General features: G+C 48.1%; 1 protein-coding gene across 11 annotated transcripts in view; it reads left to right on the top strand.

Annotated features, from left to right (window-relative positions):
- LOC309382118 (chromodomain-helicase-DNA-binding protein 8-like) overlaps positions 1 to 20,214 on the top strand; it is a 146,450-nt gene that overhangs the window by 63,575 nt on the left and 62,661 nt on the right. For all 11 annotated transcript variants that reach the window (XM_081933611.1, XM_081933610.1, XM_081933616.1 and 8 more), the window contains 7 exons: positions 1,255 to 1,323; positions 5,449 to 5,504; positions 7,461 to 7,578; positions 7,711 to 7,794; positions 10,057 to 10,194; positions 11,374 to 11,495; positions 13,348 to 13,591. In XM_081933611.1, the coding sequence (XP_081789737.1) occupies positions 1,255 to 1,323; positions 5,449 to 5,504; positions 7,461 to 7,578; positions 7,711 to 7,794; positions 10,057 to 10,194; positions 11,374 to 11,495; positions 13,348 to 13,591 (831 nt within the window). The remainder of the gene's footprint in view (positions 1 to 1,254; positions 1,324 to 5,448; positions 5,505 to 7,460; positions 7,579 to 7,710; positions 7,795 to 10,056; positions 10,195 to 11,373; positions 11,496 to 13,347; positions 13,592 to 20,214) is intronic.

Below are 20,214 nucleotides of genomic sequence, written 5' to 3' on the forward strand. Positions count from 1 at the left end.
TCTAGACCGCCCCTCTCTCAAAAGAGACTCGGGGCGGTGTACAGTCATATTAAAGTAATTGAACAATAAATATACATGGTATAAATACAAAATAAATAAATTAAATATAGGACTGGAGGAGGTAGTAATGATTCACTGTACAATTACGGTTACGTCCGATTCGAGCGAAACGGTAGCGGCAACCTGCGGGTGGGCCACCCCCCCTCCCCTCCCGGCTCTATGCCGTCCTATTTAGCCACGTTTTATCACTTACAGTTTCGGTGCGGAGCAAAGTGGTGGTAAAATTATGTGAAATCCATCTTTGTTAAGAGCCCACTAACTACAGCTAAGTCCTCAACAGCCGTTCGTTTGGTGACCGTCAGAATGTACAAGGGCGTGGAAAAAGGTGACTTTACCACCCGTTTCCCCCACACTTATCCCCAAGGTCACACGATCAAAAATTCAGACATTGCTCGGCCACCGACTCATATTTATGACTTGCAGTGTCCTGGGGCGACCTTTTGACAAGCAAAATCAATGGGGGGAAAGTGTTCTGACCCAGCTCCCCGAACCCTCTGACACGAACTCGTAAGATTCTTTTTATTAGGGGTGCCGGCAGCCCCGGGAAAAAGCTTCTCTCTCAACGCAGGCTAACAAGCCAGGCAGTCCAAAAGATGAATAAGTTGTTTGCCGCGCCTGTTCACCTCTCTGCCCCCCTGCCTTTTATCCCCAGAACTAGAGTTGGGGCTTCACTAGCAGCGGGGGCTCTTCCGTCCCAAGGACCGGCCTATGGATTTCCACTGTTCTCCTCTCCTCTGCCTTCTGCACATCCGTACATCAGGCACTGTATTCAGCTGTTCCTCCTCTTCCTCATCGGCCACCTCCAGGCCTGGGGGCTGTTGGCTCTCCATCTGAGGGGTGACGTACGGCTCAGGCTCCACCTCTTGTCTCTGTCTCTGACAGCTTCGTTCCCTCTTGCCAAAGGTCAACCGCAGCCCTGATGTGGCCCTCAATGAAACTGAATTAGACACGCCTGGCATAGATGGAAGAAAGACGTTACGGAATCTGATATTTGTGGATTTATGTAGCTCTCAATCAAGAGTGTTTGGGGTTGAGGACGTTGCCAAGTTCTTCCTTTTTTTTTTTTTTTTTGGACACTTGGAACGTCCCAGAAACATCCGGGTCAAAGGCCAGGCAGGGTGACCCTTTGCGTGCCTTTATGAAGTCCTCTCTCTAACTCTCCCTTCTTTCTTTCCCCCCCCCTTCTGCCCGAAGGAAAACCCGAGTGAAGAGGATGCTGCCATCGTAGACAAGGTCCTGTCCATGCGGGTGGTGAAGAAGGAGGTGAGATCCTTTGATCTGCTGCCAAGGCTTGAGTGACTTGTGGCTTTCCAGCTGCCCCTGCCCTGCTTTGTTGTAAGGATTTGCTTTTCCAGGTGGTGGGTGGACGGGGAAGGGTCCAAAGCCCCACGGCTCGTTTTGTCCAGGCTCTTCATAGCAGACCCTCAGTGCAGCTGCAGGATTGTGCTCTCAGTCTTCTTACCCTAAGGCAGATGTAAGACAAGTGGCTGGATGTTTAGGCTAGATAAGTTCAATCCATCCGAATAGAGCTGGGAGGGACCTGGGAGGTCTCCTCGTCCAGCCCCCTGCTCAAGCAGGACACCCGGTACCATTTCAGACAAAGGACTGTCCAGTCTCTTCTTTAAAAAATCTCCAGTGATGAAATACCCACAATATCTGAAGGCAAGCAGTTCCACTGGTTAATTGTCCTCACTGTTAAGACCTCAATTTAATTTAATACGAATGAATGGACAGAGGAGGGGGATGGATAGATGGGCAGACAATCGGATAGATAGCCAACCTTTCACAGATTTACTTTACTTCACTTTTACTTTCACTTTCACTTCTACTTTTTTACTTCTACTTCTACTTTTTTACTTTTACTTTTACTTCTACTTTTTTACTTTTACTTTTACTACTTCTTTTACTTTTACTTCTACTTATACTACTTTTTTACTTTTCTACTTTTACTTCTACTTTTTTACTTTTACTTCTACTTTTACTTTTACTTCTACTTCTACTTTTTTACTTTTACTTTTACTTCTACTTTTACTTTTACTTCTACTTTTTTACTTTTACTTCTACTTCTACTTTTTTACTTTTACTACTTCTACTTTTACTTCTACTTCTACTTTTTTACTTTTACTTTTACTTCTACTTTTTTACTTTTACTTCTACTTCTACTTTTACTTTTACTTCTACTTTTTTACTTTTACTTCTACTTTTTTACTTTTACTTCTACTTTTACTTCTACTTTTTTACTTTTACTTCTACTTTTACTTTTACTTCTACTTCTACTTTTTTACTTCTACTTTTACTTCTACTTTTTTACTTTTACTTCTACTTTTACTTTTACTTCTACTTCTACTTTTTTATTTTTACTTCTACTTTTACTTTTACTTTTACTTCTACTTTTACTTTTACTTCTACTTTTTTACTTTTAGTTCTTCTACTCCTACTTTTACTTTTACTTCATTAATTTGGCTTGTTTGTCACTTATCTCACCCAGAGACGACTCTGGTTGGCTTACAAACATTAAAAGCCAATAAAACATTGAAGCAACAAACAAAGATGAATGAATGGAGAGAGGGAGTGGGGGGGGGGGAGGGAATGGATGGATGGGCAGGCAAAGGGGTAGATAGCTAACTTTTCACTGGTTGGGTGGTTGGTTGATTGATTGATTGATTGATCGATTGATTGATTCATTCATTCATTCATCTTGTTTGTGGCTCATCTCGCCGAGAGCTGGCTCTGGTTGGCTTACAAACATTAAAAGCCGATAAAACACCGAAGCAACGAACAATCATCATAGTACCATGTTTCCCCGAAAATACGATCTGTCCTGAAACTAACGCCTTGCCACATTTTTGGCGTGGGCAAAAATATAAGCCCACCCCCTGAAAATAAGCCCCCTGGACAACCCCCCCCCCTCTGCTCACTGACCTGGCGGTATCCCGAAGGCGCCAAGCCGCGGGGGGAGGAGGGAGGGGAGGAAAGGCGCTCACATTGCTAGGTGCCTTTGGGACACCACTAGGTTGGGGAGTGGCGTTCTGCCTGCCTGGAGGGGGGAGTTGCCGGGCGGCTGCTCCCTTGCGAGCGGGCTCCCGAAGAGCCGGGCACAGCCTCAGGGGCGAAGCAGCCATGAGGTGACAACGCTCACGAGCAACCGCCCGGCAAACCTCCTCTCCAGCTGGGCAAAGCGCCATTCACTGACCTAGGGGGGATCCCTAAGGCACCAAGCTGCGTGGCGGTCCCGCGGCTTGGCACATTCGGGATACCCCCTAGATCAGTGCATGGAACTCTACACGGCTGCAGAGCGGGGTTGCAGGAGCCCCCCCCCCCCCAGCAAGCATGCCTCCCAGCCTCACCATATCCTGACCAGGGCGCCGCCACCACGCTCCGAGCATAACTTCTTCTCCGGCTTCCAAACTCCAAAACTCGGCTGCTGAGTCTTCCAGCAGCGGCTGCTCTAGGAGTGCGCTCTATGGTTGTGGGCCAGCTGCCAGACAGAGAGTCCTCCGGACAAAGAGTCTTCCAGCAGCCAGCCCACAACCATAGAGCGCACTCCTAGAGCAGCCGCTGCTGGAAGACTCGGCAGCCGAGGTTTGGAGTTTGGAAGCCAGAGAAGAAGTTATGCTCAGAGTGTGGCGGCGGCGGTGGCGGTGGCGGCGGCGGCACCGCCCTGGCCAGGGCATGGTGAGGCTGGGAGGCATGCTTGCTAGGGGTGGAACACGCAACCCCCTTCTCCAGCCAGGCAGAGCTCCATGCACTGACCTAGAGGGTATCCCAAATGTGCCAAGCCGCAGGAGCTGGGGAGCGGGCAGAGCGCCACATGCCTTGGCTGTGCCCGGCTCTTCGGGAGCCCGCTTGCAAGGGAGCAGCTGCCCGGCAAAACAATAAGCCCTCCCCCTATAATAATCCCAAGGCCATATTTCGTGGGGCAAAAGAAAATAAGACATTGTCTTATTTTGGGGGAAACACGGTAATAATTGGAGAAGATCACAAAAAATGCAAATAGATGCCTGCCAATAGAAGTAGAATGACTGTGGCAGAAGAAAGGAAAAGGTTGTACCAAGAGTAATGGGCCTCTCGGGCGCAATCCCCAAAGCAACCGGAGCATCATATGAATGCTACATGTGACAATTGATAAATTCATTATCCGTCGATTACAAAAGGCAGGTTGACTGGGAACGGCTTATATCCTACGACAAAACCTCTAACAACACAAAACATCAGCCTCTGCCTAACCCAGGTCCTTGGGAAGGACTCGATAGGTGGATAAAAATGCCAGATCCAGTCTGAACCGCTGGATGACTGCAACTAAGCATAATTTGCAAGTAAAAGATGGGGGAGAAAGGGAGCAGGATGCCTGTGGGATGAGGTGGGGGGGAGGGGGTTCTTGTCTTAAATCTGTTAGCCATCTCCAGCATGACGCACCCCCCGGCCAACTGACAGAGCCCGGTCTTCAGTTCTTTTATTTGTTTTACAAAATGGTCCTTTAGCGGGGAGCCATTTAGCGGGAATAGAAGTGTATTTAGTCTAGTAACAGTTAGGAGGCGCTGCTTCCAGAACCCGTGACAGAAGTTCTTTTATGTTTTTCAAGCTGAGTGTGATCGTGGCTCTGAATCCAGATGCAAGACTGTGTTTGGATCATGTTCTTCTCCTTGGAATATTGTACCCAGTTTTGGTCACAAGTATAAAAAGTTGAGATGTTGTCGAGCGCTGAGAGGAGCAACTGGGATAATTAGGGGGCCGGGGGATAAAACATAGGAAGAATGGTTGCAGGAATTGGATCTATCCAGTAAATGTCGAATCTATTAAAAAGAAAGTCCAGTGACTTGATAGCAGTCTTCCAATATTTGAGGGGCTGCCACAAAGGGGGGGGGGGGTATTCTCCAAAGCACCTGAGAGTAGGAGAAGAAGCAATGTATGGAAACTAATCAAGGAGAGAAGCAGCCTAGAACTAAGGAGAAATTTCCTGACAGCTAGAACAATTAACCAGTGGAACGGCTTGCCTCTAGAAGTTATAGGTAAGGTTTTTAAGAAGAGGTTGGACAACCATCCAATGTCTGAAATGGTATAGGGCAGCAGCCCCCAGCCTTTTGGTCCCCAGGGACCAGACTGGTTCCGTGGAGAAAAGTTTTTCGAGGGACCGGAGAGTGCGGTTTCGCATGCTGCCAGCATCCCACAGATGGGGCTTCACTTGTTTGCGTGTCCTGGTTTTCGGTGCCAGTCCATGGATGGGGTTGAGGACCCTCGATATAGGGTCTCCTGTTTGAGGACAGAGTTGGACTAAAAGACCTCCAAGATCCCGTCCCACTCTGTTATTCTGTTTATCCTCCTTACCTGGCACAAATCCCCTCCCTCTTCAGTTCTCTGATTTTGTTGGTTTCTCACCTCCATTGGCAGCTACCCAACGGGCAGTTCACAGAAGCAGAAGAATTCTTCGTGAAATACAAAAACTAGTAAGTACGCCACTCCCTTTCCACTTTCAAACACACCCAGCGCTGGGCCATTGAATAGAAGGGGTGTGTCAGGGTAATGATTTAAGAGCTGACCAGCTGCTATGATGATGTAATGCTGGGAATGAGTCAGCAAGGTTTTGGGGCTGATATCACTTTAAGAGCTTGTAATAAGAAGAGGCCCTGTTGAGGCGTAGCTATCCTTGTGTGGTTCCGTGCTGTAATTGCTGTTTTTTTGAGGTCTGACTAAAGTATGTGTGTGTATGTATATATTCTTTGTAGATAAAACCACTATTTAAATACAAACCTTTGTTTACTGTATTTGCTCCTGGGTTGTCTCACAGTCACACTGTGCACTCTGACAGGGTGAAACACAGATCTGTGTTGTATGGAAAGGATCATTGTACCATTGTTTCCCATCCCAATACAGTAAACAGAGGTTTATATTTAAATAGTGGTTTTATATACAAAGAATATATACATACACATACATTAGTCAGACCTCAAAAAAACAGCAATTACAGCACGGAAGCACACAAGGAGAGCTACGCCTCAAAGTAATTGCCCGAAACGCTAATGGAATGCTTGGATTGACTCAGTTTGGGAAAAGAACGAAGTTCTGGAGCCAGATCGCTCTCAGGGTTGAACTGCGGGATCCTTGGTGCTCTCTGACCTTGGTTATTTTCTTGCAATCGTTTCATTACTCAACTAGGTAATATCAGTGTTGATGTTACAGAGTACAGGCAATCCTCGAATTACGACCACAATTGAGCCCCAAATATGTGTTGCTAAGCAAAACATTTGTTAAGTGAGTTCTGCCCCATTTTACAACCTTCCTGGCCACCTTTGTTAAGCGAGAATCATTGAATTTGTCGAATTAGTCACATGGTTGCCAAGTGAACCTGGCTTCCCCCTTGACTTCACTTGTCAGAAGGTCGCAAAAGGGGATCACGAGACCCCGGGACACTGTGACCGTCATCAACATGAACCGGTGGCCAAACATCTGAATTTTGATTATGTGACCATAGGGATGCTGCGACGATCATAAGTGTGTGGGGGAAAATGCTTTTTTCAGAGACGTCGTAACTTTGTAACTAAATGAACTGTTACAAGTCGAGGACTACCCGTATCTACATAATTGATGATGTTACATAGTTGGGTAATGAAATATCTGCAATAAACCCACCAAACTCGGGTGTCAAACTCAAGTGCTGTCAAGTTTCCTAAAAATGCCCTAATTGATTCACGAATATTGAGCCAAGTTTCAATACAAAACTAATCATTTATTAGGAGCACCATTTGGCAAGGCCTTTTTGCAGTCAGATCTAAGCTTTGTTTGAATTACAGCTGAACTTTACTCCTGTTCCTTCCTCCCCTTCAGTCTGTGTCGTAAATCACATTCCCCTATGAGGTGCACCCCTCTCAAGCCTGCTGCATTAATCTGAGATCCGACTCTAGCCAAAAGTATGCATGGAATGCTCTCCTCCCACCTTCCCTAACCATGACAACTTTAGGAGTTGACAGGTGTTTAAATCTGTCCCGTGGGCCAGTCCGTTGCCTGGAAATAGCAACGGACTGGCCCACGTTGCCTCTGGCAACCAAAACAGGGTGTGAGGGACTTCGTGAGCCCTCCTCCCCCATGCCCCGTTTTGGCTGGCCAAGTGCTGCAGGAGGTCATGCAGGCCGAGAACAGGGAGGGAACTCGGACAGCCCCACTCCCCCCATTTTGGCCAGCAGGATGCTGCAGGAGGCATCTGTCCTGCTTCCCCAACCCCCCCCCCCCCTGCCCCGGGACGAGGACTACAGTGTTGATCTGGCCCTCAAAAGAAATCCAGTTTGACACCCTGACCAAGCTCAAAGAGCACCAAGGATCCCACCTCTTCCCATTGATCCAGTGCTTTCTTCTGGATGCCCATCATTTACAATACCCTTCTCTCTCTCCATTTCTCCCCAACTCAGCTCTTACTTGCACTGTGAATGGGCCACCATTGCTCAACTGGAGAAGGACAAGAGGATCCACCAGAAGCTCAAACGGTTTAAGACCAAAATGGCTCAGATGAGGCACTTCTTCCATGAGGTACCCATGACTATAGAAACCTAGGCAGATTCTGGACGCCGAATTGCTCAGCCGGCCAGTGGCTTGTTTAATCCCAGCGGCTGATACTCGTGCGGGAGTCGACACCGCCTCACGCTATCCTGTCTCTTTTAGGACGAGGAGCCTTTCAACCCAGACTACGTGGAAGTTGATCGCATCCTGGACGAATCGCACAGCATTGACAAGGACAACGGGGAGGTGTGTTGGTACTTTTCAAATTAATTGATGGGGTAGAACATGCAAATAGCAATAGAACACCGCTTCATAGTGCTTTAAGCCGTTTATAGAGTCAGCGTATTGCCCCAAGAATCTGGGTCCTCGTTTTAACGATCTCAGAAGGACGAAAGGCTGAGTCTACCTTGAGCCAGTCAGAATCGAACTCCTGACAGTCAGCAGAGTTAGCCTGCAATACTGCATTCTAACCACTGCGCCACATTGGCTCTTAAAGAATAGAATAGAATGGAATAGAATAGAATAGAATAGAATAGAATAGAATAGAATAGAATTCTTTATTGGCCAAGTGTGATTGGACACGCAAGGAATTTCTCTTTGGTGCAGATGCTCTCATTGTACATAAATAAAAATAAAATACATTCCTAAAGAATCATAAGATACAACACTTAGTAATAGTCATAGGTCACAATCAAATTGTGTTAGTAAACAAATAGAACAGTATAAATTGTAAAGATACAAGCAATGTGGTTAAAGTCATAAGTGGGAAGAGATAGGTACTAAGAAGGAAGAGAAGAAGAATAGTTACACAGTCTTAGTAAATTATTTGACAGTGTTGTGGGAATGAGTTGTTTAGCAGAGTGATGGCGTTCGGGGGAAAAACTGTTCTTGGGTCTAGTTGTTTTGGTGTGCGGTGCCCTATTGTGTCGTTTTGAGGGTAGGAGTTGAAACAATATACGTCCAGGATGTGAGGAATCTGTAGATATTTTCACACCCCTCTTTTTGACTCATGCAATGTACAGGTCCTCAATGGAAGGCCAAATATTGGTAGCAATTGTTTTTTTCTGCCGTTCTAATGATCTGTTGAAGTCCGTGCCTGTCTGGTTTGGTTGCAGGGCCAAATCAGACAGTTACGGAGGTGCAGATGACAGACTCAAATCATTCCTCCGTAGAACTGAATCAGCAGCTCTTTAGGCAGTTTTAACTTTCTGAGTTGGCGCAGAACGAACATCCTTTGTTGCGCTTTAAGATACTTAAATACGGGCTGCCCGATGAGAAGGCAGTAGCTAACTAAGAACTTCACAAGAATCACGCTGGATCTGACCCGGTGGCTTTTGTGTTCTGGCTTTCGGAGTCGTTGGCCAGCTGGATGCATTTGGAAAGTTTATAAACCCCCAAATCCAGTCCATTTCTGGCAATTGCATATGCAGGGCGCTTCGTGAAGTTGCCAAGCATGCAGATCAAAATCATAAGGCCACAGGGGCGGTAGCGTAACATTTTGCATCCGCCAGAAATGCTTTACTGCCCCTAAAACACGCTTTCCGAGGCGGTCGTAATTCCAGACCATCATTAAATGAGTGGTTGTGAATTGAGTTAGCCCTGTGTTGAACTATGCCACCAATCGTCTCTCATCTACAAAACTCAAGACTGTTTTCCTGGTAGGATAAGAATTCTGTTCCAGCACCTAAACATGGGGATCAGATTGCTACATTCCTGGTTTTGCTGACAAAAAGGTCTTTGACGCTGTCCATGTTTTTGTTATATTTCGTTTGCTCTGGTCTAGGCCGGGTTTAAAGATTGGACTTCCGTGAGCTATTCCATTTATGGTAGTTTGAGAGAAAGAATAAACAAGACTAACACTGTACTTGCATCTCTCTCCCCCCCCCCTTCTCTCTCCATTGGTCTCCCCCCTCTCCCTCTCTCCCTCCCTCTCTCTCCTCCCTCTCCTTCTCTCTCCCACCCTGTCTCCCACTCTCCCTCTTCTCTCCATCCTCTCTCTCTCTTCCCTCTCCCTCCCTCCCTCTCTCTTCCTCCTCTTGCTCTTCCCTCTCTCTCCCCCTCTCTCTCCCCTCTTTCGCTCTCTTCCCTCTCCCTCCCCCCTCTCTTCACCTCTTGCTCTTCCCCTCGCTCTTCCCTCTCCCCCCCCTTGGATTCTCCCCCCTCTCTCTACCCCTCTCTCTCTCCCGCCCTGTCGGATTCTTCCCTCTCTCTCTACCTCTCTTCTCTCTCCCTCCCTCTCCCCATCTCCCTCTCTCTTTCTCCCTCTCTCCTCCCATCCCTCCCTCCCTCTCTCTTTCTCCCTTCTGCTCCCCTCTCTCTTCCCTCTCTTTCCCCCTTTCACTCTCTTCCCTCTCTATCTCTCTTCCCTTCTCCCTCTTCCCCACTCTCCCTCCCTCTCTTTCTCTCCCCCTCTCTCTTCTCCTTCTCTTCCTTCTCCCCCTCTCTCCTCTTTTCACTCTCTCCCCCCCTCTCCCTCCTCCCCCCCTCTCTCCCTCAAACATTGTGTAGCCTGTGATCTATTACCTGGTAAAGTGGTGTTCGCTCCCTTATGAAGACAGCACGTGGGAGCTGAAAGAAGACGTGGACGAAGGGAAGGTCCGAGAGTTTAAACGCATCCAGTCCAGACACCCTGAGCTCAAACGGGTGGTGAGTGACAACTGCATCCCCTACACTCTAAAGCAGGACGCTCCAACCTCTGCCACTTTTAAGACATGTGGCCTTCAACTCCCCAGAACTCTGGGAGTTGAAGTCCTCAGGTCTTAAAAGTTAACTGATCTCTTAACTGATCTCTGGTACCTTCTCATTATTGCAGGACGGGGAGCAAACACAAACAAAAGTCCATTGCAGATTTAATAATCGGTAGCTTTTGTTATTATTAGCAGTATTCTCTCCATGCCTTTCTTTAAATGAGCGAATTCTAATCCCACCTTAGCCATGAAAGCCGGCTGGGTGAGTTCTAGTCCTGCCCTAGGCATGAAATCTGGCTGGGGGACTTTGGGCCAATCACCAGGAGACAGTGAGTTCTAGTTCTGTCTTAAGCGTGAAAGCTGACTGGGTGACTTTGGCCCATGAAAGCCGGCTGGGTGAGTTCTAGTCCTGCCCTAGGCATGAAAGCTGGCTAGGTGACTTTGGGCCAATCACCAGGCGACAGTGAGTTCTAGTTCTGTCTTAAGCGTGAAAGCTGACTGGGTAACTTTGGGCCAATCACGTGGAAGACAGTGAGTTCTAGTCCCGCCTTAAGGATGAAAGCCAGCCGGATGACTTTGGAACTGTCACTCTCTAGGCCCGACTCATCCCTCAGGGTTGTTGTGGGGAAAATAGAAGTAGAGAAGTGTGTTGGATATGTTCAGATATTTGTAAAAATAATGACAGGAAAGGGAGAGAGAGAGAAGGGGAGAAAGGAAAGAAAGAGAGAGGGAGAAAGAAAGAAACAGAGAAAGAAAGAAAGAAAGAAAGAAAGAAAGAAAGAAAGAAAGAAAAAGAAAGAAGAAAAGAAAAGAGGAGGGGAGAGAGAGAGAAATCTAAGAAGTGTAGAACTTGGCAGAAAGTACATATCATGGTGCAAAATTCCCTATGATTTATGGAAGGTAATACATCTTTTGCTTCATATGGTAACATCAAAAGAACAAGAAAAAGGAGGACGAAATTTGCAGGGGCCGTTTTTTTTTTAAATAAAAAAGAGTATTCTACAGAATTACTGACCCAAATGAATGAAAGGTAAACCTTAACCATAATATCAAAAATACTCTTCAGCACGTTCAACAAAAAAGCCTTCCCTCTCTGTTACGTAGTTGGCAACCTAATTTGTAAACCTTTCTTCCTTAGGCTCGACCCCAGGCAGGTTCCTGGAAAAAGCTGGAACTTTCGCACGAATACAAGAACGGCAACCAGTTGCGCGAATATCAGCTGGAGGGCGTCAACTGGTTGCTTTTCAACTGGTACAATAGGTGAGGCTACAGGCAGGAAAGCCCAGAGGAGAAACTCAGGTTGGTTAGGGGGCTTCGTTCTCGAGTGGGAAACCATGCTTTCCTATGTCAGTTGCGAAGGCTGGGCTTTCTACCCGTGACCAGGAGCCGTGGTGGCGCACTGGTTAGAAATGCGGGATTGCAGGTTAAGTCTGCCCACTGCCAGGAGTTCGATCCTGGCCAGCTCAAAGTTGACTTAGCCTTCCATCCTTCCCAGGTCCGTAAAATGAAGATCCAGATTCTTAGGGGGCAATATGCTGATTCTGTAAGCCGCTTTAGAAAGGGATGTAAAACACTTACGAAGCGGTGTATAAGTCCAAGCGCTATTGTTACCCACCCCGGTCCCATTATTTTGAGCGGTGGTTTTTCCAAAACCCAACGTCAGAGAAGTCTTAATCGTAGCAGCGTAACAGAAGGAGGGATGTCAACTAATATAACTCGAGCTTGAAAATGGTTGACTTCAAATTCAGAACAAAGTTGCCCTTCGTCCCGAACGGGAAACAAAATTTTGATGTCGGTTTTTGTTGTTTGCACGGTTCCTGTCATTAGACACAAATTGGGTTGTTAGATCAGGGGTATCAAACTAGAGTGGTTAGATCAAGGGTATCAAACTAGATTTCATTGAGTTGTTAGATCAGGGGTATCAAACTAGATTTCATTGAGTTGTTAGATCAGGGGTATCAGACTAGATTTCATTGAATTGTTAGATCAGGGGTCTCAAACTAGATTTCATTGAGTTGTTAGATCAGGGGTATCAAACTAGATTTCATTGAGTTGTTAGATCAGGGGTATCGAACTAGATTTCATTGAGTTGTTAGATCAGGGGTATCGAACTAGATTTCATTGAGTTGTTAGATCAGGGGTATCGAACTAGATTTCATTGAGTTGTTAGATCAGGGGTATCACACTAGATTTCATTGAATTGTTAGATCAGGGGTATCAAACTAGATTTCATTGAGTTGTTAGATCAGGGGTATCGAACTAGATTTCGTTGAGTTATTAGATCAAGGGTATCAGACTAGATTTCATTGAGTTGTTAGATCAGGGGTACCAAACTAGATTTCATTGAGTTGTTAGATCAGGGGTATCAAACTAGATTTCATTGAGTTGTTAGATCAGGGGTATCAAACTAGATTTCATTGAGTTGTTAGATCAGGGGTATTAAACTAGATTTCATTGAGTTGTTAGATCAGGGGCATCAAACTAGATTTCATTGAGTTGTTAGATCAGGGGTATCAAACTAGATTTCATTGAGTTGTTAGATCAGGGGTATCAAACTAGATTTCATTGAGTTGTTAGATCAGGGGTATCGAACTAGATTTCATTGAGTTGTTAGATCAGGGGTATCGAACTAGATTTCATTGAGTTATTAGATCAAGGGTATCAGACTAGATTTCATTGAGTTATTAGATCAGGGGTATCAAACTAGATTTCATTGAGTTGTTAGATCAGGGGTATCAAACTAGATTTCATTGTTTGACCTTGCAGTGGGTGGGTGTGGCCAGGGGGAGTGGCCAGCCTGATGTCACTCATGTCACGAGCACTCACATGGCCCTCCCAAGATCCGTTTTCATTGTCAGAGGCACTGCAGACTGGGCCTCTGTTTCCAGGCTGGCCCTGCGGTCTAGATCTAAGCACCCCGTGGTCCGCATCGAACCGGCTGGCCTTGATTTTGAGACCCCCGAGTTAGATGGTGCTGTTCAGCATGGCTAATGACCCAACCTATTTTTGTAGACGTTCTGGGTGGAGAACTGAATTGACTTGAGCCTTATCAGGATTTGGCGCAAATGTCTGTCTCTCCCCACTTCCAACCGTATCGCCACCCCCTCCACAGGCAAAACTGCATCCTGGCCGACGAAATGGGATTGGGCAAAACCATCCAATCCATTGCCTTCTTGGAGGAAGTATATAACGTGGGAATCCGGGGGCCCTTCCTGGTCATCGCCCCTCTGTCCACCATCACCAACTGGGAGCGGGAATTCAACACCTGGACCGAGATGAATACCATTGTGTACCATGGGAGTTTGGCCTCCCGCCAAATGATTCAACAATACGAGATGTACTGTAAGGATTCCCGGGTAGGTAAACGGTGAGAGGGATTTTGTGGGGAGGGGGAAACGTCAGGGAGCACAGAGAGAGATGGGGAGGGGGACACCGCAATATTAAGCTAGTCTTCAACATACAAAAGTTCACTTCGTGACCGAAATTACGCCGCCGCCGAAAAAAGCGACTTGGGACCATTTTTCTGGTTTTCTTTTTATAAATCCTTTTTATGGAGCTTTTTACAAAACAAAGATATAAAAAACCACGTCCTACATCCGTTCTTCCCATTCCTAAGACATCGGTATATCCCATTTGGGATCATTTTTCACAGTTGTGACTTTTCCAGCATCCCCCACGCGATCAAAATTCAGAACTTCCGCCGTCAAGAAGGTTGGTTGTTAAGCGGACCGTGCCCTGTTGTACGACCTCTTTTTTTGGGGTCATGGCTGTTAAGCAAATCACTGCAGTTGGAGAGCGAATCGTGCGGTCGTTAAGTGAGTCCGGCTTCCCCGTTGTCTTTGCTTGATGGAAGTCACAGACGGCAATAACGTGCGTCCCGGGGGACGCCACAGCTGTTGTCAATACATGCCCATTCTGAAGCCCCCCCCCCTCCCCCCCCCCCCCCCCGACTGTGGGGATGCTGGGTGGTTTTGCAAGCGTGAGAATTGGCTGGAAATCACTTTTTTCCCCATGCTGCTGTCACCGAACGGTCACTGAACAAATGGTCCTAAGTCGAGGACTACCAGTAGTGATGAAAAAAGCGGACTCCAGCAAATTTGCTGTATCGCTTGTTTTTCGCACCTATTTCTGGGGAAATGCCTGAGGTAAATTTCAGAGCGTAAGGGAATTCTGCATTTACTCTAGAAAGGGAGAAAGCAATTACGGTTAAGAGGGGTGGTTTTTTGGGAGGGTGTTGGGTTTTGGGGGGGGTTGGTCTTCATAAACTTTTATTTTTAATATAAAAAAATACAGAGGAGAGGAGAAAAAAATAGGAAATTAAGGGAAGGGGAAGGTAGCGGCGAAAAGGGGGCATGGGATACAAGGCGAAAGAGGAAAAGACTTCCAGCTCTTCTTAGCACAGTACAAGAAAAACACGCTCCAACTTCAACTTTTTGCTTTAACACATTTTTATATATATATATATATATATATATATATATATATATATATATATATATATATATATATATATATATATATATATATATATATATATATATATATATATATATATATACACATACATACACACACACACACACACACACACTGTGTGTGTGTATGTGTGTCTGTAAGCTAGCCATTCCTATAACACCACGTCTTTCTAATCAATAATAATAATAATTTAATAATACTTTGAATTTATTAGCCGCTCCCTTTCCAGACAGGACTCGGGGCGGCGTACAATGGAGCATATAGAACATAAAACATGTGTACAAACACATAAACATACATATATACAAAGACACACATGCACGGAGGAGGTAACAAATTACAACATTTAGACAGTTAAAAATCACCATTAAAATACCCCAATTGTAAGAAACCCAATGTACAATTAAAATTTAAAATTTAAAAAGACAGTCAGGAGGAGTAAGAAAAATTACGGTTGAGCCAGGCCAGATAATTGAAAGAGGTGGGTCTTCAGATGTACACGGAAGGAGCGGAGATCGGAAGTAATCCTGATGTCACGGGGGAGGTCATTCCACAGGGCTGGGCCCATCACAGAGAAGGCTCTGCTCCTGGGTGTCGCTCCCTGACACTGTTTGGCGGACGGCACCCGGAGAAGTCCCTCTCTGTGTGAGCGAATTGGTCGTAGGGATGTGTGGGGCAGGATGCGATCCTGCATGTAACTAGGTCCTGTGCCATGAAGCGCTTTAAAGATCATAATCAAAACCTTGAAACGCACTCGGTAGACCACAGGAAGCCAGTGCAGCTCGCGCAGGAGAGGTGTTACAGGGGAGTATCTAGTCCTCCCCATAATCACCCGCGCGGCCGCGTTCTGGACCAACTGTAGTCTCCGAGTGCATCTCAAGGGAAGCCCCATGTAGAGAGCATTGCAGTAGTCCAGGCGAGACGTCACTAGCACATGGGTGACTGTGCGTAGGGCATCCCGGTCCAATAAGGGGCGCAATTGGCGCATCAGGCGAACCTGATGGAACGCCCCCCTTGCCACGGCTGTTACATGGTCATCCATGGACAGCCGGGCATCTAGGAGGACGCCCAAATTGCGCACCTGTTCCATGGGGGCTAGTTGCACGCCCCCGATGGCCAGAGATGGAAGCAACTGGTTGAACCGGGAGGCTGGCAGCCACAGCCACTCCGTCTTGGAAGGGTTGAGTTTTAGTCGGTTGCCATCCATCCAGACCCGTACGGCCTCCAAACACCGGGACATCATTTCGACGGCCTCATTGGGGTGGTTCGGGGTGGAAATGTATAGCTGAGTATCATCAGCATAAAGATGATATCCCACCCCAAAACCACGGATGATCTCGCCCAGCGGTTTCATGTATGTGTTGAACAGGAGAGGCGAGAGCACCGATCCCTGTGGCACTCCACATGTGAGTGGCCTCCAGGTCGATCTCTGCTCCACTGCCAACACACGTTGCGTCCGGTCAGAGAGGTAGGAGCCAAACCACCGTAAAACGGTGCCCCTGACTCCCAGCCCCTCTAGCCGGTGCAACAGGATACCATGGTCGATGGTATCGAACGCCGCCGAGAGATCTAATAGGACCAGGATAGAGGAACAACCCCTATCTCTGGCCCTCCAGAGATCATCAACCAATGCGACCAAGGCCGTCTCCGTGCTGTGCCCGGGTCGGAAGCCGGACTGGCGCGGGTCTAGATAATCATTTTCCTCCAGGTGACGTGGGAACTGCTGTGCCACCACACTCTCTACAACCTTCGCTAAAAAAGGAAGGTTGGAGACTGGACGATAATTGACTAGGTCCGTTGGGTCCAGGGAAGGCTTCTTGAGCAGGGGCCTCACCACCGCCTCTTTCAAGGCGGCCGGTAGAAACCCCTCACCCAACGAGGCGTTCACTAGGCCCAGGAGCCAGTCGCGCGTAACCTCCCAGGATGCCAGTACAAACCAGGAGGGACACGGGTCCAATAAACATGTGGTGGGTCGCAGACGTCCACGCAACCTGTCCAAATCCTCGATGGCAACCGAGTCAAACTCCTCCCAAAGCGGTCCCTCAAGACTCGCCACGGGCGTCTCTACTGGACCACTGAAAGGGGCCCATCCCATCCGGATTTGAGCGACTTTGTCCTGTAGATATTTCCCAAACTCCTCTGCTCTGCCCTGTAAAGGGGCTTCCCGCGGTCTCTCAAACAAGAGGGAGCGAGTCACCCGAAACAGGGCGGCAGGGCGGTTATCTGCGGACGCAATAAGAGCGGCGCAATGTTGACGTTTGGCCGCTCTTAATGCCACAAGGTACGTCCTCAAATAGGCTCGTGGCTGTGCTCGGTCAAATTCGGAACGGGAGGATCTCCAACGACTCTCTAGGCGTCTCTTGTGGCGTTTCATCACCCTTAGCTCCTCGGTAAACCAAGGGGCCAGGGTGGTTCGTCGCCGCAGGAGAGGCCGCAAAGGCGCCACCCGGTCTAGGGCCCCGGTAGTCGCACTATTCCATGCGTCTACCAGGTCCTCCACTCGGGGGCGGGTCAGGTCCACAGGAGGTGGCCCAAGCTCCGTCTGGAACCTATCTGGTTCCATCAGGCGCTTGGGGCGGAACCATCTAATACCTTCCGGTTCCGCCTCCTCGCGGCGGGGGGTAGCACCAGGGAAGTCAAGCCGGAGAAGTGAGTGATCCGACCATGACAGGGGAATAATGGCTGGATCCCCTATTCCCAGATCACTCATCCACTGGCCAGAGACAAAGACAAGGTCCAGCGTGTGGCCTCCCTCGTGAGTAGGGCCCTGAATTAACTGGGTCAGGTCCATGGCTGTCATGGAAGCCATGAACTCCCGAACCCCCTCAGACGCTTCTCCCATCGACGGCAGATTAAAATCCCCCATCACTAAAAGTTTGGGGGTCTCAACCGCCACCGATGAGATCAGCTCAAGGAGTTCAGGCAGGGCCGCTGATGTATAGCGAGGAGCCAGGTATACTATCAGCAGGCCCAACTGCCTCCCTGGGCCCCATCTCACGACAAGGGACTCACACCCGGATGTCTGTGGCACGGTGAACTCTCTCGGCTCTAAGTCTTCCCGGATAATCACTGCTACCCCGCCGCCCCTTCCCTGGGCCCGAGGCTGGTGAAATGCTCGATAACCTGGCGGGCACATTTCCACGAGGGGTAAACCTCCCTCGTGGCCCAACCAGGTCTCGGTTATTCCTGCGAGGTCCGGCTCCCCCTCCAAAATTAGATCGTGAATGAGGGGGGCCTTATTAACAACGGACCTCGCGTTGCATAACAGCAGTCTCAGGCCTTGGGTCTGTAGATCCTGACCACCTAGTATGCAGGGGTTGGTACAAACGACCGGGAATGACCAAAAACCCCGGTCTCCCAACCGACTACGCGCTCTTAATCTGTCCTCGCACCTGCCCCTCCCCACGACCGTTGGTATCAAAGAGCCCTGCACAGGAATGCTATCTTCCCTCTCCTCCCCCACTCCGCTCCCTCCTCCTTCGACCACACCAAGGTGCCTGGCTCTCCCATCCCTCCTGTCTTGTTCCCCCCCCCCCCATCCCTGTAACCCTTTAAAAATTTTAAAAAACAATTAATTAAAAAACCCCTCAACGAGCGCTTCCTCCACCTCTCTGGGTTAATGAACCCGTCCTCAAGGTGGGCCCTCGAAAGGGCTGGAGGCCATAACTGCGAGAGGGGGGACTCTCGTAGCTGTAGCAGGTCTAGCCTCGTGTATAACATAATTGGACAGGGCCAAGTTCATCAAGTGGGTGCTGTAGATGATAATATGCATCAGCAGCCGCAATTCCCACTAAGGGGATGGTCCTGGCAAGAGTATAGTCCAGGCAAGGGGATAGGCTGATGAAAATAGTCCGCATCAGAATGGAAATGATGGTTGATGGAAATAAGATAAAATAGCCAGTTGATGGATAAAAGATTGCAGCTAAGAAATAGTTCGTTCGGTAGGTCATAATAGGCGGTAGGGCGAATAGCCCATAGTAAGTAGGTGGTAAATGAGTGGGGGGGTAGTGGTGAGTACAGCAAAGCACTGGGTCTGACCTTCTGCATGGGCCTCTGATGTTCCAAGCCTCCATTCCATGGCCTGCCATGGTTGTGAATGGTCCTCCGTCCATTTGGCAATCCACATTCGTTGTTATTGGGCCCGGGAGGGCTGCATCGGCCTCCCTGCGGCCTCCCTGCAGCCCTTCCACCGTTCTTTCCGTTCTCTACTTCCTCCGGCGCCTCAGGCCTCACTCTCCTTCCCTTCTTCCCTTCAGCGCCTCGGATCTCACGGGCCTCCCTCGGGCCTTGCACTCCTTCCCAGGGCCCTCTTGCCGGTCTAAAGCACAATCGCCGGCTAGCTTGGAGCTCAGCGATCCATAGATTTATAGTTTGGGCTGCTCGGCTCTCCTGGGTTGCCACCATCTTTTTAAGTATCCCAAGCCAAAATCCACACAGTCACACAGTCACACAGACCCCCGCCGCCGTCCTCCACCTCCTCCAGCCTTCTCCGCCCTCTCCACTCAAGTCTTTACCGCTGCGCTGCTCCGCTGGCGCTGGCGCTCCGTTTCTCTGCCGCTCCGACTCAAAAAACGCCAGCCGCCATGCTGGCTTAAAACGCCAGCCGCCTTGCCGCGCTGACTGGCGCGCTATCTTCCTCCTGTCCGGCTACCCGGCCGACCCAACGGGCCAGCTTGGAGCCGGGCAGGGTGCCAGGATCTTCGGCGCCCCAAATCCCCGACCCTCAAGGTGGAAATGAGGGTCGGCAGCATCCCGCCCGTCAAAGAGCCCTCCGCATTTAGCGGAGCTCAGAAGCAGTCCTCCATTCCCTCCGGAAGCTCCTCCTCCTCCCAAAGTTTCATTTTTTTCCTTCACAAGCACAAATTCCAGAAGTGATATCCAAATAAAGGCATATTTTCCTCTTTGAATAAAATCATCCATTTAACCATTCCTGCTTCATGTTCCTTGCTATTGGAATAATGTGTATTTCCAAACTCGACTTTTTGTTTTTACACATTAATATACATACAATGCAATACAATAGCAGAGTTGGAAGGGACCTTGGAGATCTTCTATTATACATAGTTCATTTTACATGGAGAGGGAGCGGCTAACAAGTCTAATAAAATAAATAAATAAAATAAATACATCATATTTTCATTTTACCTTTCAGTCATCTTCTTTTCATTCCATATTCAATACAGTACAATAGCAGAGTTGGAAGGGACCTTGGAGGTCTTCTAGTCCAACCCCCTGCCTAGGCAAGAAACCCTATACCGTTTCAGACAAATGGCTACCCAACATCTTCTTAAAGACTTCCAGTGTTGGGGCATTCACAACTTCTGGAGGCAACTTCTGTCCCACTGATTAATTGTTCTAACTCAGGAAATTTCTCCTCAGTTCTAAGTTGCTTCTCCTTGATTAGTTTCCACCCATTGCTTCTTGTTCTACCCTCAGGTGCTTTGGAGAATAGTTTGCCTCCCTCTTCTTTGTGGCAACCCCTGAGATATTGGAACGCTGCTAT

The sequence above is a fragment of the Natrix helvetica genome (assembly GCF_964273705.1).
Source record: "Natrix helvetica genome assembly, chromosome: Z".
In the NCBI taxonomy this organism is placed as follows: domain Eukaryota; kingdom Metazoa; phylum Chordata; class Lepidosauria; order Squamata; family Natricidae; genus Natrix; species Natrix helvetica.